The sequence below is a fragment of the Cajanus cajan genome, chromosome 10, assembly GCF_000230855.2.
Source record: "Cajanus cajan strain Asha chromosome 10, NIPB_CcT2T_4, whole genome shotgun sequence".
Lineage (NCBI taxonomy): Eukaryota > Viridiplantae > Streptophyta > Magnoliopsida > Fabales > Fabaceae > Cajanus > Cajanus cajan.
In genome coordinates this window covers 49085132-49107890 of record NC_138526.1, presented here as the reverse complement: position 1 = coordinate 49107890, position 22759 = coordinate 49085132, and the positions used below count along the sequence as shown (strand labels likewise).

Here is a 22759-nt window from a genome sequence, read left to right as displayed (position 1 = left end):
TATATGTTAAAAATTATTATATACTCAACATTCCAGTAAATTATTTTACAAAAAATTTATTTAATTCCACTAAATTTATTATTTCTGTAATTTCTTTATTTTATACATTTTTTTTCCTTTTTATCTATTTAAATATTTATAAAAGTGGCGCTATGGCCTATAACGACATTGTGTCGTTATAGGCCATAGTGCCACCCTTTTTTACGTTTTTTTTAATGATTAACTTAAATTATTTTTTTCAAATTTTATTTTTTATTTTCAGTTTCATATAACATTATATTTATAAATGTATATTTTCTGTAATTTCTTAATTTTTAATGTATTTTATTTTATATTAAAAATGAGGCGCTATAGGCTATAGCGACCTCATTGAAGCCATTTATTGTCGCCATGGGCTGTAGTGACATTGTAAATATGACTTTCATGGCTTTTTCTGAAGTGAAAAAAATCCACGTGTCACTGGTGTCGCTATGGCCCATAACGACATCGTTAAAAAGTGTCCCAAAGGTGTACATTGTTTAAAAACATCCCTATTTACGTAAATAATTTGGGGAAGTACCCCATTATTAAATTTGGTACCCTGGAACATTAATTTCAATATTCCAAAAGTTACTTTTTGCAATAATGAAATTAGTCTAGCATTCTATAAAGTATTTTTCAACATTATGTTTCTTACATACTTCTAGGAAGTATGTTCTATAACACTAAATTTACTATTTTGAAAAAAAAAAATGCTAGAATTATGTAAAATTGCATACTTTTAGAAAGTATTATCTTAAACACTAACTTTAATATTTTGAAAAGTACTTTTTGAAATAGTAAAATTAATGTTTTAAAGAAAACTTTTCAAAAGTGTATTATTTTATATAATTTCAAAAAATGTTTTCAGAATAGTAAATTTAGAGTTTTAAAAAATACTTTTATGAAATATGTTAAAAAATAATTTTTGGAACACTAATTTAATTATTCTAAAAAGTACTTTTGAAACACTAAAATTATTTGAACCACTAAATTTATTGTAGTAAATGAGGGAAACACTCAAAGGAAAAAAATGCACATTTGGCTTGACATCTTTAAAAGAGTTAAGGAATCACACACGTCTATCACGCTATTAAGCACCAATTTTACATCATAAGTGCGTGTAAAAACTAAAAGAGAATGAAAAAGAGTAATATATAAATTAAAAAAATTAAAATTATCTACTAAAATAGGTGAAAAATAATAAAGATAAGATAAGATAATGCATGTGAAAATTGAAAAGAAAAGAAAAAAAAATGTAAAAAAGAAAAATGTTTTAAGAATTTAATTTTTTTTTTCAAAAAAGAAAAGAGGTGTACTTATTAAAAAAAGAAAAAGAGTATATATATCATATTCCATAACTTGATGAGCGAAATAAAATTTGAAGAGTCCATGAGTCATAGGCTCAGCCCACAAATTTATGTATTAAGAAAAAAAATAAGTGCGGCCCAATAATAAATAATCTCAAAAATTAAAAAGCCTGCGCTCGCCATCTTTTGATACGAAACAAGATGCTATAAAATTAAAGCTACCGCTTCATGAGTTGAATCTCATTTATCCATTCGTATAGACACGGATCACCATCTCGGCCGTACAATAAAAACGAAATCAACGGTTCATTTTTATCCTTTACGCCAAATTATTTTGATTTCCCGCTTCTTTTCATTGCCTTAGTTTTTCACTTTTTTGTATAGAAGTGTATTATAAATCTCCGAGAGAATTTCTTGAAACGCCACAATCACTCGATTCTCTCTCACACTTTGCTCTGAAACAAGTCTTCGATCTCTACAATGGCAAGAACCAAGCAAACGGCGCGCAAGTCCACCGGAGGCAAGGCTCCGAGGAAGCAATTGGCCACAAAAGCCGCCAGAAAATCGGCTCCGGCCACCGGAGGCGTCAAGAAGCCCCACCGCTTCAGGCCGGGAACGGTGGCTCTAAGAGAAATCAGAAAGTACCAAAAGAGCACCGAATTGTTGATCCGGAAGCTTCCGTTTCAGCGATTGGTTCGCGAAATCGCGCAGGATTTCAAAACGGATCTGAGGTTTCAGAGCAGCGCCGTTTCCGCTCTTCAAGAAGCAGCGGAGGCTTATTTGGTTGGTCTCTTCGAGGACACGAACCTCTGCGCCATTCACGCTAAGCGCGTCACCATCATGCCAAAGGATATTCAACTGGCGCGCAGAATCAGAGGCGAGAGGGCTTGAGCTTCATGAACCCTTCGTCACCGCCAGGACACGTTAACGTATTCTCGCACACTTAGTAGTTTAGTCGTTATTCTTCTCCTCGCTGCACGTTGAAATCGTGAATTCGATTTTTGTTTTGAATGTGCATTATTATGCTGCTGCGGCGTTTTGAACTGTAACTTATTTTATCGAATATCATGGATGTAGATTGAAATTGCTAAACGGTTTTTGTAGTTAATATTTTTTTCCTTTCCGTTATTTTTAACTTTCAGCTGTCTCCCTTTTTATTTCGTTCTTGTAGTTACGATACTTTATCAATGAATTTTGAATGCTAATCTTTATGGATCTAACGTGGTGTGCACGACATTTAAGAGTTTTTATTTATTAAAATACGTTAGTGTGGGAATTTCTTTTTTAAATATTTTAAAAATACCGTAGGGTATTATAAACATAGGTATGCAGTAACATATGAGTGTTCAGAAGCTTCTATTCATATATCGTGGTAATAGGTAAAATTACTAGGATTAAGGTTGCCTGCGATCGTTAACGCGAAAAGGTTTTTATCTCCGATAGGGCGATGGGAAGAGAAAAAGGTGTTAACTTTTACTCCTTCCTAAGATAGATCCATTTAGTTTCTCTTTTCTTGTATCTATCTTATAGTTTCATTTTCAATCTTGTAATTCTTTCTGGTGTTCGCTGTATTTTTGTTTGTTTTTCATGGTATTTATCTTGTTATCTTTATCTTTTCTTTCTGATATTTAACTTTATTATAATTCTCTATCGTTTAAGCAGTTTCTTGATGTTTTTTCGTTGGTTTTTTAAAGTTATGTCGATACCAGGTTCTGTCTTATTTCTTTGAAACTAGAACAACGATCAGAATTCAATTTGTTTAATTCAAGTTTTCAACGTTGTCTTTGGTGCGGTGGAAAGAAAGAGGGGAGAGTTTTAAATTGAATTAAGCAGAAAATTAAAAAGCAAGAATTCAATTTGTTTAACGCATTCTCTTTAATGTTGTCTTTGCGCAACCTCTGGGTTAATGAAAAAAACGGTTTAATCATGTAAAAGTTTAGACTCTCTTCTCTTGGTTAGACTCTATATTTTCTGTGCATCATGTTAAGAGTATGGCATGCAGGAAAAGCTAAAAATGTGGAAGATGGACAAGGGTGCCGTCAAGTTCTTGGTGACATTGGTAATTTGGAGGTGCCTAGAATCACTGAAGGGAAACTCATTTCAAAGCCATTTACAAGGTTCTCCAATTTTGTTGTTGCTCATCAGTAGCTTGCCTTAGATCTTGTGTGTGTTACTATTTATTAACCAAGCTTGCTTGTTGCTTGCAGAAACTTACATACAAAACTGTCGGAAAATGAGCTATCTCAAGAAGTAAAAATGAAAAATCCTTTGCTATCTTTATTTGGGAATGAAATTGAATTATGAATCAATCTATGTTTAATAGCAGGATCCGGTACTGGTGTTAGACGTTCATGTTAATGAGCAGGGAGCTGCACAAGGGAACAAAGTAAAGAACCATTAAGACGACATTTTTCTGTCTGGTATTGTACTAAAATTATACTTGTGTTTAATGCACTTTCAGCTGCATATTGTGTTTTCAGAGCGTTATTGTACCTACTCTAGACAAAGAAGCAATTGTTCACCAGGAACATGGTGCCGAAGATTTCTTTCGCAAACCAAATCTTGAGCCTGTAGCTATGGCTAGTTCTGAAGCTGGAGAAAGGGTTAGTTGTTTGTGAAAGAAATTCAAAAGAAAAATCTTTTAGGAATGTCAAGACTCTGACTTCTGTAATTAATTCACAAAGCAAGGTGGAATCAATTTTGCCCAGAAAATATTGTATGAAAAAATAATGTATAAGAATATTGAGTTGTGTCACTTATCACTGCTTTGAATGCAAATTCTAATAGACTTTTGTGCAACTCATTATCGATTTTGTTCTAAAAGATTTATATAGTGGTGTGTTTGAATGTGTACTAAAGACTAAAACACATTTGAGCCTTATAAACAATGCCCAAAAGAAAACTAAAAATGCAACACACTTCTGACACTATCTAGAACTCATTTTGTTATATATATATATATGTTTAGGGTACAAGCAATTAATCCACTGACAGTTTTAATAAAAACTTTTAATACTAACATTAACAAATATGCTAATGATAACAAGAATATGTCAATAGTAATCAAGAAATAACTAGTATTTATATGCCCATTATTTCCATCTTGGTGATAAATCTGGCCAACTTCCTCCAATCACTCCTTGGTTTATTCTTAGTGATATTCTATGTTGTGGGTTTTAATACAGGAAGCTTCTGGAGTTTTGATTGAAGCTGAGTATGAACCTTTTTACATTGATGTAAATGATCCTCATGAAGTGGCAGTAGCTGAATACTTTGACGACATATACAGATTCCTTAAGCTTGCTGAAGTACTAATGATTTTTCATATCCTCAATTTCTCATTTGTCACTTCATCTTTTCACTAATGCAATTTATGATGCAGCTGGAGACTGGGTTTCGAGCTTCAGATTACATGAATTCACAACATGATATTAATGAGATTATGAGATCAATTGTGGTGGACTTTTTGGTTGATGCCCACATGAGATTTCATTTAGTGCCTGAAACCCTCTTTCTCACGGTAAACATATTTGATCGATACCTATCATCAACAATCGTGCCTAAGGAAGAAATACTGTTGTTAAGCATAAGCTCAATGCTCATAGCTTGCAAATACGAAGAGATGTGGACCACTCCTAAGGTTAGCGACTTCATTAGCATAACAGACAATGCTTACTCAAGAAACCAAATACTTTCCATGGAGAAAGACATTCTGATGAAGTTAGAATGGAAATTAAGTGTCCCCACCTCGTATGTATTCATAGTCACATACATCAGAGCTTTTAATCTACCAGATAAACAGGTATAATATATATATATATATACAACATATAAGTTACCAATTTCAAAATTCGTATCGCTAGCTTCTCTTAACGGAATTTTAAATTTTGAGTAGATGGAGAACATGGTATTTTTCTTAGCGGAACTTGGACTTGCGAACTACCGAACCGCAATTTCGCTCCTACCTTCAATGCTTGCCGCAGCAGCAGTTTATGCTGCTCGGTTTACACTTAATAGAAATCCCATATGGAACGAAATCCTGAAGAATAGGGCTGGCTACACCACACAAAAAATAAGGTAACTTCTTTCAGTTTGCTTTTCCATTCTATTATTACTTTCATAGTCCACACAAACACTGATCAAATTTCTATTTTTTCAATTTGCACGCATACACAGAGACTGTGCGAAGCTTCTAGTTAGGTTACTCTCAAATGCTCCAAACAGTAACACAAACACACTGTATCAGAAATTTTGCAGCATTGACAGAGGAGGCGTAGCGTATTTAACTCCGCCGAACGATTTTGAAACACATTTGTAAATCATTCATTAATCTTTGACATGAGCACAGATTCACATGAACATATACTAGGAATAAGGTGAATCTTACAATGAAAGTGCGTTTAGGAAAATACACGATACAATAGTTAACCTAATTAAATACTATATAAGGCATTCATTCTAAGCCCTCTCGCCTCTGATTCTGCGAGCGAGTTGAATGTCTTTAGGCATGATAGTGACTCTCTTGGCGTGAATTGCGCAGAGGTTGGTGTCCTCAAAGAGTCCTACGAGATAGGCTTCGGCGGCTTCCTGCAGAGCGGAGACGGCGCTGCTCTGGAAGCGGAGATCGGTTTTGAAATCCTGAGCGATTTCACGAACCAATCGCTGAAACGGAAGCTTTCGGATCAACAACTCGGTGCTCTTCTGGTACTTTCTGATTTCCCTCAGGGCCACCGTTCCTGGCCTGAAACGGTGGGGCTTCTTGACTCCGCCGGTGGCCGGAGCGGACTTTCTGGCGGCTTTCGTGGCCAATTGCTTCCTTGGAGCCTTGCCTCCGGTGGACTTGCGAGCGGTTTGCTTGGTACGTGCCATTGCTTTAACTCGAAAGGGAATTAGGTTATTGAATGGGATGAGATGATGAAATTGATTTTGCTGTGTGGTATTGGCATGGATTTGGGGGGTATATATATCGTGAAAAGTGGAGCGGGAATTTTGAAATATTTTGGGTTTGGGAAAATGTGGTTGAGCGGGTGGGGAAAGCCTGAAACTAGAACCGTTGATGAGCACTTCAATCGACGGTTGGAGTGTTTCGTACACTCAAGCCACGGATCGTGATCCGTGGCACGTCTATACTTTACACATCATCGTCACATGGACTAAATACATTCTTGGTTACACGTTTCAAATTATTTGCTCTGCGTCTATTAGTGTTAAGGAAAAAATATATAAGGGATAAATTTTAATTTTTTAAAAACTTTTTTTTTGTTGTTATTTTCTCGTTAACCAAATACAATAAATTATTTTATCATAAAATTTTAATATGTATATTGTATGTGATAATATTAATTTATATAATTAAAATTTATAATGAGTACATATTTTCAGTATAAATTATATATTATAGATAAAATTTGTAAGATAAAAAATGCAGCTTCAAAAAAAATAAATAAATATATATATATATAATATTTTTTATAATAAATAATTTAAAGTACGATATAAAATTACTTTTAACTATTACTCTATATATATTAAAAATAATTATCTGTTTTATAAACATAGTATTCCCTCTACACAGCTACACTCCATTATATTTGTTTTAATATGAATATTTTCTCCTTCAATTAAGATGTGAACTTCATTATCTTAATATTTAAATTTCTTTAATATTTTTCACATCAAATAGATGATATATTATCAACAAGTAATAATTGAATAGTATCAAAATAAAATTTGTCTTTAAAATATAAATATTATTCCGGTGCATTATTTTTATATTTTAATATTTTGTTTCTCTTATCTCGTTTAATCATTTAATGTATCATTTTTTATATTTATTTAAATATTTTCTACTTTTTGAAATTTTTATTTTAAATATTTATTTCAATATTTTTTTTCCAAAACATTTATAATTGCATATATAATAATAAAACTTGAGATTATTAGTTAAATTGTAATAACATTGTCAGGGCCTCAAGTATAAAATAGTTCAAACCTTAACTTTAGCCTTTCAAAAATATTTTAGGCCAGTCTCGTGTAAAATATACCCCAACATCTTTTTTTTTTTTACTTAAAGAACTTAATGAATTAATTGTATTAATATTAAGTACGTGTTTGTATAATTGGGAACGAGCATTCCAAAGCAATAAAATAGAGAAGTATAAGTCTTGATGGATTAAAATAAACGTACATTTACTTGTATCAAACGGGAAAACAAACACACTATAACTTTGGTTTGTTGGTCATTGTCTAAGCTTAACATTGTAAGGACTGTGATTTGATTATAGTATTGTAATTTTTTGCTAAAAAATTCTTTTTTTTTATGGGTGACTGTTAATTTTCTTGTAACTCTCTCTCATCTTTAAACTAGACTCGCTTTCCTATTAATTCTTCTTCTCCTCACTAAATTAAGTCCCAAATTATGAACGTTCCCACTTTCTTATTAATTCTTCTTCCCCACTAAATTAAACCCCAAATTATGAACGTTACTAATTAAATTTACTATATCCTTCATTTCTCTCCCCGCCTCTTTCTCTTTGTCTTTTCTCAATCCGTCTCTTGATTATAATAACTTTTAAGTGATTTTGCATCTCAAAAGGCTCAAAAAATAAATTTTAAATAAAATTAAAATAAATTATTGCTATTGATTTTAAAAATGCCTAATTTTAAATTTTGTTTTAAGCCTTAAAATATGTTGGGCCGGTCCTGAACATTGTATTAGTCTATTTGGATATTTAATAGTTAGTTTTTTTTTGTCACATGCATATAAAATTTCTTAGAATGTGTTTGGAAATCCGTTTTTTTAACGAAAACGTAAAACACGCGTTCCAAAGCACCAAATTACAAATGAACTTTTCTTATCTTTTCAGTTGAACGTAAATTTGCAAGATTTTAACAATAAACCAAACACACATCTAGTAGTTGGTTGAGAGGTGAAATTTTTATACCATATATTAATAGTCATGTTCCATGCCTTCCTTACTTCATTTTCACCATACTAAATTGTAACTTCACATTTATAAGAGTTAGAAGCAAAAGTGTTTTCACGGTGTATTCTTCAATTATAAGATATATAATTGCTCTCTCCTTATATTTAGAGAAATTGACAGCATCTAAGGGAGGGATTAATTTTGATCCTATTTAAGTCTGAGACTCAGAGTATCTATAGAGTGGCGTAATTGTATTGAGCCATGCAGGTAGTCAAATGATTTTGGGTCTAGCAACAATCTATACTCATTGGTAATTCTGAAGTCTGAAGCAAACCCCATTGCTTTAAAAAAATGAGAACTCAAAAACAAAACCAAGTACCAGTAGCCAGTATTGGAATTTCAAATCCAATGCAATAGCAAGACTTCAATGATTGAAAATAATGAAGCAATCTAACTTAAGAAGCACAATAATGATAGCGCAAATACGGTTTATAATTAATTAACAATCTAATGTTGCCAATTAGTTCTATTGGGAAAAACCCAAGTCCCACATCGACTAGAGATTAGGCAATTGAATAGTATATAAGTGGAAAGCAACCCTCACCTTACAAGCCGGTTTTGTAGGGTTGAGTTAGGCTTAATCCACTATTCTAACATGGTATCAGAGCCATTTAGATCCACTTTAAATGGGCCACCCACCATTGATGCATGCCTCATAGGCATGAGGGGGTGTATTGGGAAAAAACCCAAGTCCCGCCTATCCTAGATCATTAAAAAGGGCCACCCACCATTTATCCACGTACCAAGCCCAATAGTGCTGGACGTGAGGGGGTGTATTGGGAAAAACCCAAGTCCCACATCGACTAGAGATTAGGCAATTGAATAGTATATAAGTGGAAAGCAACCCTTACCTTACAAGCCGGTTTTGTAGGGTTGAGTTAGGCTTAATCCACTATTCTAAGATGGTATCAAAGCCATTTAGATCCACTTTAAAAATGGGCCACCCACCATTCATTGATACATGCACCATGGGCATGAGGAGGTGTATTTCAAGTCCCGTCAATTAGAAAAGGGCCACTTACCATTCATTGCTACATGCACCATGGACATGAGGGGGTGTATTCAAGTCCCGCCAATCCTAGATCATTAAAAAGGGCCACCCACCATTTATCCACGTACCAAGCCCAATAGTGCTGGACGTGAGGGGGTGTATTGGGAAAAACCCAAGTCCCACATCGACTAGAGATTAGGCAATTGAATAGTATATAAGTGGAAAGCAACCCTCACCTTACAAGCCGGTTTTGTAGGGTTGAGTTAGGCTTAATCCACTATTCTAAGATGGTATCAAAGCCATTTAGATCCACTTTAAAAATGGGCCACCCACCATTCATTGATACATGCACCATGGGCATGAGGAGGTGTATTTCAAGTCCCGTCAATTAGAAAAGGGCCACTTACCATTCATTGCTACATGCACCATGGACATGAGGGGGTGTATTCAAGTCCCGCCAATCCTAGATCATTAAAAAGGGCCACCCACCATTTATCCACGTACCAAGCCCAATAGTGCTGGACGTGAGGGGGTGTATTGGGAAAAACCCAAGTCCCACATCGACTAGAGATTAGGCAATTGAATAGTATATAAGTGGAAAGCAACCCTCACCTTACAAGCCGGTTTTGTAGGGTTGAGTTAGGCTTAATCCACTATTCTAACAAGTTCCATTACGAACTATCCAGACCCAAAACTAAAAGAGGGAAACACAAACAAAAGTCGTGATGTTTTTCAATTTCCAAGTTATATGCTATATCATTCTGCTTTTCCATAGCTAATGAAGCAAATTAAACAAAATCTGGAAGACCTGAAGTCTAAAACAATGTATATTATATGTACAATAATTAAACTACAATACCATGCATGACCATCATCTAATATGCAACTACGTATTATATGAACATGATATTCATACCCAGTTGCTGGACAAGGAAAAATCATGGAATCTAAAAGAGGATTCACCAGCTGTGTCTCTCTCAAGCCTGGACTGCGAAATTTCACTTGTATCATCACTTGGTTCGGAGGGTGGAGGGGGCAGTGGCAGTACATGGGTTTCGTTTGGAAGGCGCGGTACTTGAACTTCAGATGATAGTGATGGAAACACAGAAGAAGAGAGATTCTTAAACCTAGTGCTTCCTCCACTTGAAGAAGCCAAAGCCCGGTCCCAAAGCAAGACATGCAGGAGAATGGGAACTTTGGTGTGTCGATGCAATGAGAGCTTCTGGCTCAGTGAAACAGTGTCATAACACCGAATGGCTCCTGTTGAAGAAACCATCCATGGAAGGACTTTTTGATTTGACACTCTTGAAACTACCAATAGCCTACAAGTATCCGTTGCTAGTTTGTACAGATTGCTCAGCCCTGATCTTGTAGCAGGCACATTTTCTTGATTAATAACTGATGAGATGAAAATAAATCCCTGTATACAAAAAAAAAAAAAAAACTATTAGCTAAAACTTTAACTCTTTAAGCAATATGGTATGTTTATTTTAACCACACACTAATATTATGTAAGGGTATGCATGATCAAGATATACCTCTTCGGTACGACTAATGGCAAAGCCAAGCTTTGCATCTTCCTCTTTGAGTTTGATCTCAATAGATAACTCTCCTGCAACTGGAGCATACCATAGGCGAATTGCTCGAACAACACCAATGTCTATTCCATGGTAATCCTCAAAGCCGTAAAGGCTTGCATTTGATAAGTTAGCTAAGTCAGATAATGACCCTGCATTCACAGTGGAAGAAGCGGTCTCTCCAGATATCTATCACACAAATAAAATGGAAACACCACATGTCACATATTTGTACAGAAAAAAACCACCAACAACAGAAGAACAATTCTCAAGAAATAAAAAATGAAGATGGTGAAAGCTTGGTTGCCTCCTAGTACACAATACGATGATAAAATCTAAATTGTGTTTTCCAATTCCTTATGATCAACTACATTACATATATAGGTAACAAGATTATAACTGGCAGCACCTAAATTTATGGACCTCAATAATAGTGTTCCATCCTTTGAAATGGGGAACTTTTTGATTGCAGGCGAAACAAACATTCCCCAAAACTAACTTTCCGCGAGATTTGGATTTTTTCTAATAACTCAACAGTCAACTCTACAAAATTGACATGTAAAGTAACGGTTGTCCTTGCCCTCATTTATGTTATATACTTTATTTTAACTTTATACAAAGTAAAACTTGAATTTTTCCCACTACCTATCTACCTACCTAGTGTCATTTAAATGCTCATATCATGTTATGGACAAATTCTTCCAATTAAGTTTAAGCTTTAAATTAAGTTAGAAGCTCACGAATGCCACAACTTCATGTGCCACAATAAGGAGTGACCGTTTACCTTAGTAAGTAGGGACTCTGTTTGGATGTTCATGAAGACAATAGGGACACCTGAAGCTTGACCTGCATTGAGCCATGCATTTGCCCGAGCTAGGGTATCCTCCAGATCATTGTAGCGAGAAGCTACACGATCTGAAGCTTTGGGAAGAAATAATAAGGAAAGGAAGTTGCTAGAATTGGGAACTGATAGCATTTCCTGCATCCTTCTTTCCCATGAATATGAAACATATCCATCCTGAAGCTTGGTTCTGGTTAGCGCATTTACCATCCTAGTGCTCCTTGAAGCTGCAAATTGCAGATGTTGTTTTCAAATATTATATATGATACCCGAAACTAAAAGAGTGAAGAAAATTGCAATTCCATTGATGACTAAATAACTGGTGACTATCAGCCAATGCCCAATACAGACGGAGAGGTTGAAAACGAGTTGAGCAACAACTTCCAAGAAAATAACCTGATTTTCTGTTGTTTTGAGATTGAGGGCCTTTAAATTCATATAACCTTACAAGTTATAAGACAGAACATACGCAGAATTTGTAATACTTGGTGGTGGCAATTCATCCATATTACTTATAATAAAAATATAAAATCACTTATTAAGCAAGAGTTAAAAAATTGAACTTGCATATTTGAGGAGACATACATTGATTGCTTAGTCATAGCACATAAGTTAAGATCGGCATTCTTGCAATTGAACGGCAACTGACTAAAAATTGCTAGCAGTAACTTAATTGCAGTTGAATAGTACACACAAATGAAGTTTAGAGGCCCTTCAATTAGAAAACAAACAATCCAAAATATGTCCAAGATTAGTTTCAGTTTTGAGGTGACATAAGTATTAGGCCTATTTATGACGACTATAGTAAGTAATAGAGTCTGTATCTAGAAGAAGTCAGTAAGCTTCGTACTGAGTAAATAGATAATGTTCAAAGCATGATTGTGTGAGGAAACATTAATCCTTGGCCCAGGATGCTTCCAGCCAACGTTTCCATTTTAGATATGTCCCTTAAGTCTGTAATGTGAATCCATTACTACTGCTTATGTTCGTGCCAAATACAAGTTTAATTTACTCCTCAGATAGTCTTGATAAACCAAGTCTGATTGAGACTACAGTGAGTCCGACGCTATGTTTTGAAGAAGATCAGGGAACTTTAAAGCAAAGACAGCATTACTAATGCAATACTTGAATATCCATTTGGTTTTAATAGACAATTATACATTTCACCAGATCGGGTAACCAGTTTGATCAATATTAAAGCATCAATAATCCAATGACAGCCAACAAGAATCCTAAGCCCACAATCTTTTTTTTCATTAATGATTAAACTCTACTGTAATCGCGTGCGAAAAACATTGGTTCCTATAGTTTAAGGGGCTAACCAAGTCTTAAAGTTAAAGGTGACTTCACCAGAGGAAGTCACGAGTTTTGAACGAATCTGACAACGTTTTGCAACTTTTAGATGAGAAGTTCACGTTTTCAATAAAGGGATTTCAGTCCAATAAAATGAGGTGTCCGTTGGTCAATAAAGTCAAAAGTCTATTTACAAAGTAAATCAAATCGTTGGATGAAGCATGAGAAACTCTTTATGAAGGATCTTGAATCAGTTCGCGCAGACACATTGGATCACAGAAAGAGATGGAATGGGCTCAACACACACCAAGGAATGTCAATTCGCAGGCCGCCCCAAGCAAGTTACGTGTCAGCTAATTAAGCAAAACAACTATTATATCATTAACTTTTTATATTGTTTTACACGTCAATAGAGTAAATATTTATTTTTTTTTATAATTAAAATTTACGATATGAGAGTTTTTAAACTTAACAATTTGCTTTAGAAAATATCAAAATTCAATATAACGAAAGAAATAGAAAAGGAAACAAATTGAAAAGGGAGGGCAGTTTGAGATTATTGGAGATAACTTTTAATTAATTAGAAACGTATATTTCACACTTCAAATTGTGTATTATAATTTAGAATACATGAATATATTATGATTTCCTTAATCGTTTATATCTTTCAATATACTTTCCTTTTATTTTTAAATTAACTTTCAATAATTTTGTAAATGAAATTGTCAATCATTAACAATAAATTTATATAACAATTCAAATTAATTATTATAAATTTTAAATATAATTTATATATTTAAAAATTTATAATTATGAAACAATATGGCATAACTAATTTTGACTCTTAATTTTTCTGCTTAATTTATTATCATCCGTATAGTGTTATTACATTTCCTTTATATTCATCAAGTTTTGCAAAATTGTAGACAAATCCCCTACTTTTTCTATCTCTATCTTAAAAAATTGCAGCATATCCCTTATAAAAAAGGTTGTTGTAATTTGTAAATGTTAAAATTAGTATGACTTATCTACATTGTTATAAATCTTTAGAAAGTATTAGCATAATTACTCTGTTTTTGGTTGAGTTTCAATCAGTTTTTTTAACCTTGTTATCTGTCACATTTATTTTATTTGTTCTTTCCTCTTACACATCTTCACCATTTTACCTAAACAGCAGATTCACCCAACTTCCATCCACACCTCATGAATGAGGCACGTGTGAAACGAAGCAAAGTGTTCCCAACGAACGAACGCACTGAAACAATTTTTTATTTTCAAAAATAGACGACGGAGTCTCGAAAGTCGAAAGTGGAAACTCAAAAAGTCAAAGGCAAACACAGTGAGTTGGAAGTAGGAAGAGGTTGGCGAAAAGTACCTTGAATCTCGAAGCATTCCGCCTCAGTCCGATCCACAAACCCTACCACGTAATTCGGATCGGAAATCGAGCGAAGCACGAAGCTCTTCTTCGCCGCGAGCTCGTTAGGCACGATGCACGCCTGCAGCTCCGCCAACTCGTCGGAGCCTCGCCGCACTCTCACCGCGATCGACGTCTCCTTCTTCCTGTAGGACTCCTGAAGAATCCTCTGGACGCCGCTCTTTCCGCCCTTGAACGGCGCCTGGTAGCGGATCCGCGAGGTCGGCGACGACCCGATCCGGAGGTCCTCGACGACGTCACCGCTCTGGAGCATGTCGGCGCTCCACTCGTCGCCCTTGGAGCTTCCTCTGAGGCATTCGATGGACACCACCTTGGGGTCTCGGGTGGGGGAATCGGAGCTGCTTTGCGATGCTTTGTCCATGGTCATGCTAAAAACGTTCTCTGTAACTAACTAACTAACTAGCTCCAGTGGAGATGGCGGGAAGGTTAATAAGGGAATGGTGTGGTGTGGTGTGGTGAATTCAATTGCTTACGCTTCAAACTTCAAACTATGGCTGCTCCTATAAAGTCAAACAATTCTAATGAATGTGAACGAAATGTTTCTGAAATTTAAAGCCGTGTCACGCCTTGTTGTGGTTTTTGACTTTGACCATTTTTCTTTCTCATTAATATGCTTTCACTAAAAAGAATAATCTAATTATCACTAAAAAAATATTTTTATTTAAAATATAAATATAATAAATATATTAATATATTTGTTAAAAAATGCATCAACGTATTATATATTGTTAAATATTATTTAAAATTAATATTAAAATAATATATAAATATATATTAAATAAATTTATATCTTTATATATTGTATCTATATCATACTTTTATATCATTATATAACTTTTTTTTATAGTACATCTATGTTCATACTTTTATATCATTATATAACGTTTTTTTTATAGTACATTTATGTTCATACTTTTATATCTCGTAATATTCATCTTTTCATATATCAAATCTTATTATTGTCATTAATTTAACTTTTTTCTTCTTTATATATTTTGGTAGATTATATCGTGAACTATTTTTTTCTAATTTAATAATATTCTTCCTAAAATATATATTTTTTAATACATGATCTTTCAATTACATTATTTATTTTGATAATAAGGATAATTTAAAAAAAATATTATGAGATTAATAAAATTTAATATAAATAACTAATTTTTTAATATGCATAAAATTAATATTTTTTCTTTTTATAATATAAATAAAAGGGAGTATTCTATCATTTATTTTACATATATATATATATATATATATATATGCATAAAAATATCGAGTTTCATGCGGATGTTCTTGTCACATCTACCAACTATTAAAAGAATCATGATCCTAAAAAAATTAGGTTCCACTAAACCTTTTAAAAACAGAAAAAGTCAGATTGCTAAAATGTTAAATGCTATTGAATCCATTTTTTTTTCTTCCAATTTTAAATTAAGAAGATATATTTTCTCACAAAAAAAATATATATACAAAACAATAGTGTGAATAACATACATGAAGTTTAATATTTACATGTTACAAATCTTGTCTCAAAGGAATGCGAACACAATGAGATACACCTGCGAATTCAATCAATCTGCTCAATCCAATTATATTGCAAGAGTTAATTCATTGAATTGAGATGAGCATATACTAATTAACTTATAATTGAAGTAACAAGTTAATTAGTACTTCATTAACTCAACTCAACCGCACTCAAAATTAGTATTAATATATAAATTTACTATTAATCATAAGTTTTTTTTTTTTATTCACATAAGCTCCCACATGTTAGATTTTTAGGCGATACCTAATCGATTCATAATTGTTGCCAACTAATTCAAAGTTGTAGCTTCAAATCTACGACCGACCATGTAAAAATGAGTATAACCTTTCTACCTTCTCAAACTTAGACCCACCTAAAAATGTACTGTATTATTTTTTAAAATTGTATTTCACCACCTACTCTACTTCGTAGAAACTGTTATGTTATTAGATACCCTGTCTCCCACTCATTGACTTTCTTAATGGTCTGGTTGTTGAACTTAATTGTCTGACTTGGTCGGAACATGATGCTCGCTTTCATGGAATTTCAAAGTAAGATGATTTTCTAGAAACTGGATCACACCAGCCAACCTGTTTTACAGGAATCAGTTATGTGATTTCTCAGATAACCATGGAAATTAGACATTAACGCGACCAGTCAAGAACCAAGTAAACCTTTTTATGTACTACTTTTTTGTATTTTTAATATTATAATTTTTTTTTATTTCTTTTAATCAGTATCCTAAGTTAACATCCACCCTATTTTATAATTAGAATAATGTTGTCTTCACTAATTAGAATAATTTCTTTCGTGTTTTGTTTTTCTGGTGGAGGTCAAACTAATTTCTTTGGGAAAATGATTTGAGTTGACTGTAGAAATATCGCAAAGAATAGCACTAATCGCACAGAAAGAAACGGCGTGTACATAATACGTGGACTGACTTGACTGCATGGAAGGTTCTGAAAACGAAGAAAGATATTTGCAAGAGAACATCGTGATGCAATTCATAACTTTAATATAAAAAATAAATGTGTATAATATTACAATATTAGTATAAATAATTTCAATAAATTAAAGAAAAGGATGATGTAGTCATTTTCATTCATGGACTTCAACAAAAATTTAATAACTAAAATTCTACATTCAACTACAACTTATTTTATTATGTTTTTAGTGATTATTTAATTTTAAAAATATTTATTTTATGTATAACATAAATTGTGATTTACAGATGAATCGAGAAAATAACATATAATTGATTCGATTAAAAAGGAAACTGGTTTGATAAAAAGAAAGGAAAAATAGAGAGAATGAAATGGAAGTTTGATGAAATTTTTATAAGAATGTGACAGTGAAATATGTATTTGTTAAATTATTATGCAAATTCTAGAAAAGAAAAGAGTATTCTAGAAATATAAGATAAGATGTATAAGAGAAAAAGAAAATTCTAGAATCATAAGAAAAGTTGTATAAGTCTCTAGAAAAATTTAAAAGAGTGTAGAGATTTGTAGAGTCTAGAAAATTCTAGATAATTTTACCATCATCTAGAGATGAAGCATCATGCCTATAAATAGACAAATTAGAACTTCATTGTAACAACAACAACAATTACCACAACTACTACTACTCTCTAAATACAAATAAGTTTCTATTATTCCTCCGACTATTCTCTTGACAACTATCATATACTAATAGTATTTTTGTTTCAGTTTTAAATCGGTGAAACTTCAAATTCTAGAAAAGAAAAGAGTATTCTAGAAATATAAGATAAGACATATAAGAGAAAAAGAAAATTCTAGAATCATAAGAAAAGTTGTATAAGTCTCTAGAAAAATCTAAAAGAGTGTAGAGATTCGTAGAGTCTAGAAAATTCTAGATAATTCCACCATCATCTAGAGATGAAGCATCATGCCTATAAATAAGCAAATTAGAACTTCATTGTAACAACAACAATTACCACAACTACTACTACTCTCTAAATACAAATAAGTTTCTATTATTCCTTCAATTATTCTTGACAACTATTATTATATACTAACAGTATTTTTGTTTCAGTTTTAAATCGGTGAAACTTCAAACAGAAATGGTAGAAAAAGAAACTGTAGTGTCGTTCGTTTGTTTCTTGAATCACTTGAGAGAAAGACCATAGAAACAGATCAACTGAGAATCTAATGACTAAAATAGTCCATCAAAGATATTATAAAACATATAAACCATCTGTCCGACAGCACCAACTATATTTGAATAATATCCATGTCGCTGCGATCTGTAATTTATCATCTAAAGCATAACATGCATAGCTCAAGTATTTAACTAGTATGTAAGCTAAGCCCATAAAATATTTACCATCTTCTGTTTTACACGATTCGATCCCATTGGATAAGTGCAGAACATAGGGCAACCTGTATCCTTGACCACATTCCACAGGAGCCTACAAGAAGAAATGAACGTAATCTCTTAATACAAGACGAATTCAAAATACAATGAGAGAAAAAAAAAAAAAGGAATTTATTCATGGGCCATGACTGTAGCTGGTGCACGGAATAATTTTTTTTTTGGAAACATGTGAAGTAATTTCCTGATTTTGAAAAATATTTTCAAGTTTTTATGCAAGATTTTTGGCTCCTAAACTTTAGTTTCAACATAAGGAAACCTGTAACATAAGTGAATAAATTTTTGTGATATGATTCGAGATTACTTACTCGTTACTATACCCATCTCTTATGTACAGTTGCACTCTTATCTCCATTGAGTGATCGTTTTCTACTCTTTTTTAAGTCCCCACGAGCAGACAATTGTTTTTGGGCCGAAGAAGAAGCTTCAGTAGATTTTCGGCTGCTTGAAACTTCTTTACAAGGACTAATGGATCGAGACTTTGAGTGGCGTTCAAAGACTCTCCCTGATGAGTTGGATACTTTTGCTGGTGTAGGTTTCTGATCAAATTTGGAAGCACAATTCTGGTTCAGGACAACATCAGCAGGAAAATCCGGGGCTTTAATGACAGAAGAGCTATCTGAATCAGAAGAAGAGGGACTAGTGGCGCTCTCCATATCATAAATAACGTTATCTATCATAAGCGGCAGCTGACTGTCATCTGAGCTACTAGCACAGAAAGAGGGTCGACGAAGTCTTGTAAGTTGCACAACCTGCAGTCAATTGTGAAAGACATAGTTATGCATTAAGCATTTAATATTTGTAGATAAGAAATCCTTCTTGTTTTGCACTGCTTTGAGAGCTTACAGCAATGTAATGTAAACTTCTATTACGTTGTACATTATTATAATTTACATTCCAGGGTTGTCTTCTTATTATGCAATACATCAAAGACTGGTGCATACTAAATTTTTTATATATATCAGCATCTTACCTTTTGTTCTAGAACCACCAAGTCCTTCTTTAGTTTTAAAATTGTTATACTCTTCCTCCGTATAATGTCTTCTAATTCAGTAATTCTCTAGTTTGAATAACAGTGAGAGTGATGAGTTAATTAAGATAAAACAAAAAAAGACACAATCATACAAATTATAATCTTCAAGAACAAATGTAGATCAGTATTACCTTACAATTAGCAACCTCGGTTGAGTTCAACAGGGTGGTTAGCTCCTTTATTGTAGTATCCTTCTCTTCACAGTCCCTCCTAAGATTATAAGTATCTTGTTCTACAGCCAAGTTGTTTAACTGAGGATAATGACAAAGGTATCCAAAACATTACGAAAGTAAAAGTACTTTTACAACTAATATTCAGAAATGATGGAACTAACAAAAATTGCAAAAAAGAAAATGGCAAAAAAGGTAGCCAGAAAGTAGAACTAGGACAACATAACAATATAATTCTGCAAGTACAATTAATCATGTACAACAATATACACAGTAAAAATTTACTATTAATTATCCTAGATTCAGTTAAAATCAAGGTTGCGGAATGAAAACAAACTGGAAAAATGTCTGATGAGTTATCATATTCATTCATGAGAACCCCATTTGCTCAACTTAACTTGAGTCAAAGCAGTCGGATTTATAATGCACTTTTGTTAAAAAAAATATATATTAAAATTGCATAGCCGAACTACTAAGATCAGCTTTATGGTAAGAGTTAGAATAGTATATATGAAGTTATAAATTTTAATGTTTTTATATGACTATTATACACACAAAAAATAAATCAAAATCAAAATCACATAGCCTTAGAAAAACCTTCCAAAAATCACTTTTTCAAAAGACCTAAAAAGAAAAACCTCAAACATGTTACTTCTTGTACATGGCTTAAAAAAGTGAACATTTATAAAAAGTACATGTCGTATGCAACCAAATGTGGACACCACTCAAAATTGAGGTTATAAAAATCAAATTAAACCGCTTGAAACTAGTATTAAATCTAATTATAACGATGGTGACATATTTAAATATAAGACTCTGCATACTATTAAACAAATTTATAAAAAATAAAATAAAAAATCAATCAAATCGAAAAAAGAAAGAAAAAAGACATTTTTATTTATTACAATTCGGTTCAGTTCTGATTTTTTTAATTCATATTGTTAACATTGAACTGCATCTTTACTATATTTATATCATTATGTAATAGTATTTCCAACATTTGTTAATGATAATATGTATTAAATATTTTGGTTATATTAAACTATAGATGGACGTCATTAAGAATGTATGATTAGTAGACTATGAATGGCCTATAATACAGTTTTTTTATAAGAAGTTTGTAATGTAGTTCTTTTTGTTGTTATTATTGAAATTTGTAATGTAGATATTATCAATAATGCGTGTGGTCTTTCAATTGCTCTATAACTCTATTGCTTGTAGTTATGTGAGTATAATTTTCGAGGACTGATCATAAACCACATGATATTAAATTTTGTTTTGTTTCAATGGTGTCAAATTGAAAACAGAATTATCATCCAATTACTTAAAACAAACAAATAAATAAATAAATTCGCAAGTCATATAAAAAATGAACTCAAATTTTGAAAAATCACCAAACAATCCTAACGCAAGCGTTTGACCCAGGACAGTAACAAAGACGAGTCTGAAAAAAACAGTACCTGGATATCAGCAGAAGATGTAACACTGGAAGCCCAATCTGACATGTCAGACATCCTTCGCTCCTCTTGATCTTCATTAGAGAAGGGAGTCTTATACTGTAGCTCCTCACTTGCATCAGAGCTTCTTCCAACAGAGGCACACTACAAAGAAAGCCAAGTGAACACATCGTAAACATACACTTACAGCATTACGATTGCACACCACCAACAGTAAGCACCAACCAAAATTCTCACCATTAATTCACCAAAGTATGCAGAGTGCTGTTCACAATGCCAACAACCACAATCAACAAACTTAATTTTCTCAGTACCAAAAGCTTCACTCGATCGCAATTCCCCGTCCTTCTCAGAAGCCTCATTAGTCGATTGCTCTTTAGAATTGTTAACCATCTCGCAAAGACTGGCCAGCTTCTGCTGCATGCTCGATAGCACCTTATCCTGTCAAAAAGTCACAAATAATTAAAACCTAAAATCAGATTCATTCATAAAAAATAATTAACGCACCAAAAGCATTACAAAAAATAGTGCATAATAATAATGATAACATATTACAGATCACACATAATAGATTTGAGTATTAATCAATTAATTTCGGAAGTGTAAACAGTAACGGTTTCGAACCAGTACCCTGAGTTCAACACACTTCTTGAGGTGACAAATCTGAAGGTCTTTCCGGGAGCGTGCGACAGCGGCCCCAATGACGGCGACAATGAGAAAGCGGTGGACGGGAGGAAAGAGGTTCCAAGCGATGGCTTGCTCGGCGCTTAAGCCGCCGCCGACGGTGCGAGCCGCGCTGGCTTCGTGGGCGTAGAGAAGCCGTCCCTGAAGGGATATCCGCGCCATTGGCTTCTCCGACGACGAGACAGGGCGGCTCCGCTCCACGAAGCTCGTGGAGAGGCGGCGGCGGGAGGTGGTGTGTGCGGACACGGATACGAACCACGGCGGTGGCATGGCGATGGCGTCGCCGTCCTGATTAAATCGATAAGCAGCGTTCGGGGGTATGCGTTTTACGGTGGTATTAATTCAAACATTTGAAATTGAGAGGGAACGAGGCATGGTGTGGTGTGGTGCAGTAGAGGACAAAATGTTGAAACCGTGAATGGTGTGGATGAGGACAGAAACAAGTCTTGCACCCCCAAATATTTTTCTTTCAAATCTATGTCCTTTCATTACCCTATTTTTCTTGTGTATAATGTTTTTTTTTTTTGGAGAGGGTTTTTTATTTATTTATTTATTTATTTTATTTTAAATATAAAGGATATTTTATATATTAAAATATTAATGGTCAATCTTTTAAAATAGAAAAAAAAACTTAATTTTTATTATTTAATAGTCAAAAAATATATATACTTAGTATTATGTATAGTAGTGTAAAAGAGACACTATTTTTATTTTAAATAAATAGTAAAATAATTTATTTGAAATATCATTGAATAATTAATGATTATAAATTTTGAACTATTTTAATAAGTTATAAAGATAAAATTAAATTAAAAAAATATTATTTAAAAAATATGTGTTGATTGACAAGATTTTCAATATAAATGGCGAGGTATAATATATACAACTAAATAAACCTGTGAAATATAATTTCTTTTAATGTATTGATAAAATTAATGTTAATAATTGATAATCTAGTCAACACGTACTTTTTAGAATGTGAATTTAGGATTATGCGGGCAAAAAATATTTTAAAATTATTTTTTTATAAAAATATATTTAAAAA

The 22759-nt window shown here is 33.1% G+C and overlaps 5 protein-coding genes across 6 annotated transcripts; 2 read left to right on the top strand and 3 right to left on the bottom strand.

Moving 5' to 3' along the window:
• Window positions 1-1720: 1720 nt before the first annotated feature.
• Window positions 1721-2463, top strand: LOC109805550 (histone H3.2). The gene has a single exon (XM_020367672.3). The coding sequence runs from the start codon at window positions 1809-1811 to the stop codon at window positions 2217-2219; it is 411 nt and encodes a 136-aa protein (XP_020223261.1). The 5' UTR covers window positions 1721-1808; the 3' UTR covers window positions 2220-2463.
• A 133-nt stretch (window positions 2464-2596) lies between these two features.
• On the top strand, window positions 2597-6185 carry LOC109805480 (G2/mitotic-specific cyclin S13-7). Its single transcript, XM_020367561.3, has 9 exons — window positions 2597-2791; window positions 3331-3445; window positions 3536-3578; window positions 3655-3714; window positions 3809-3931; window positions 4514-4636; window positions 4711-5130; window positions 5224-5405; window positions 5505-6185. The coding sequence occupies exons 1-9, from the start codon at window positions 2776-2778 to the stop codon at window positions 5644-5646; spliced, it is 1224 nt and encodes a 407-aa protein (XP_020223150.1). The 5' UTR covers window positions 2597-2775; the 3' UTR covers window positions 5647-6185.
• Window positions 5628-6281, bottom strand: LOC109805481 (histone H3.2). The gene has a single exon (XM_020367562.3). The coding sequence runs from the start codon at window positions 6195-6197 to the stop codon at window positions 5787-5789; it is 411 nt and encodes a 136-aa protein (XP_020223151.1). The 5' UTR covers window positions 6198-6281; the 3' UTR covers window positions 5628-5786.
• Window positions 6282-10009: 3728 nt separating this feature from the next.
• On the bottom strand, window positions 10010-14984 carry LOC109805458 (uncharacterized). Its single transcript, XM_020367539.3, has 4 exons — window positions 14392-14984; window positions 11667-11950; window positions 10844-11071; window positions 10010-10725 (listed from the first exon to the last, which is right to left on the bottom strand). The coding sequence occupies exons 1-4, from the start codon at window positions 14816-14818 to the stop codon at window positions 10216-10218; spliced, it is 1449 nt and encodes a 482-aa protein (XP_020223128.1). The 5' UTR covers window positions 14819-14984; the 3' UTR covers window positions 10010-10215.
• A 3148-nt stretch (window positions 14985-18132) lies between these two features.
• Window positions 18133-22175, bottom strand: LOC109806550 (inactive rhomboid protein). 2 transcript variants are annotated; one of them, XM_020368992.3, is made up of 7 exons: window positions 21661-22174; window positions 21268-21471; window positions 21034-21174; window positions 19535-19654; window positions 19344-19430; window positions 18679-19122; window positions 18133-18407 (listed from the first exon to the last, which is right to left on the bottom strand). In XM_020368992.3, the coding sequence occupies exons 1-6, from the start codon at window positions 21982-21984 to the stop codon at window positions 18685-18687; spliced, it is 1314 nt and encodes a 437-aa protein (XP_020224581.2). In that variant the 5' UTR covers window positions 21985-22174; the 3' UTR covers window positions 18133-18407; window positions 18679-18684. The 2 variants fall into 2 exon arrangements, with proteins under 2 accessions (XP_020224581.2, XP_020224582.2); XM_020368993.3 differs by lacking the exon at window positions 19344-19430 and having other exon boundaries at window positions 21661-22175.
• Window positions 22176-22759: the final 584 nt, after the last annotated feature.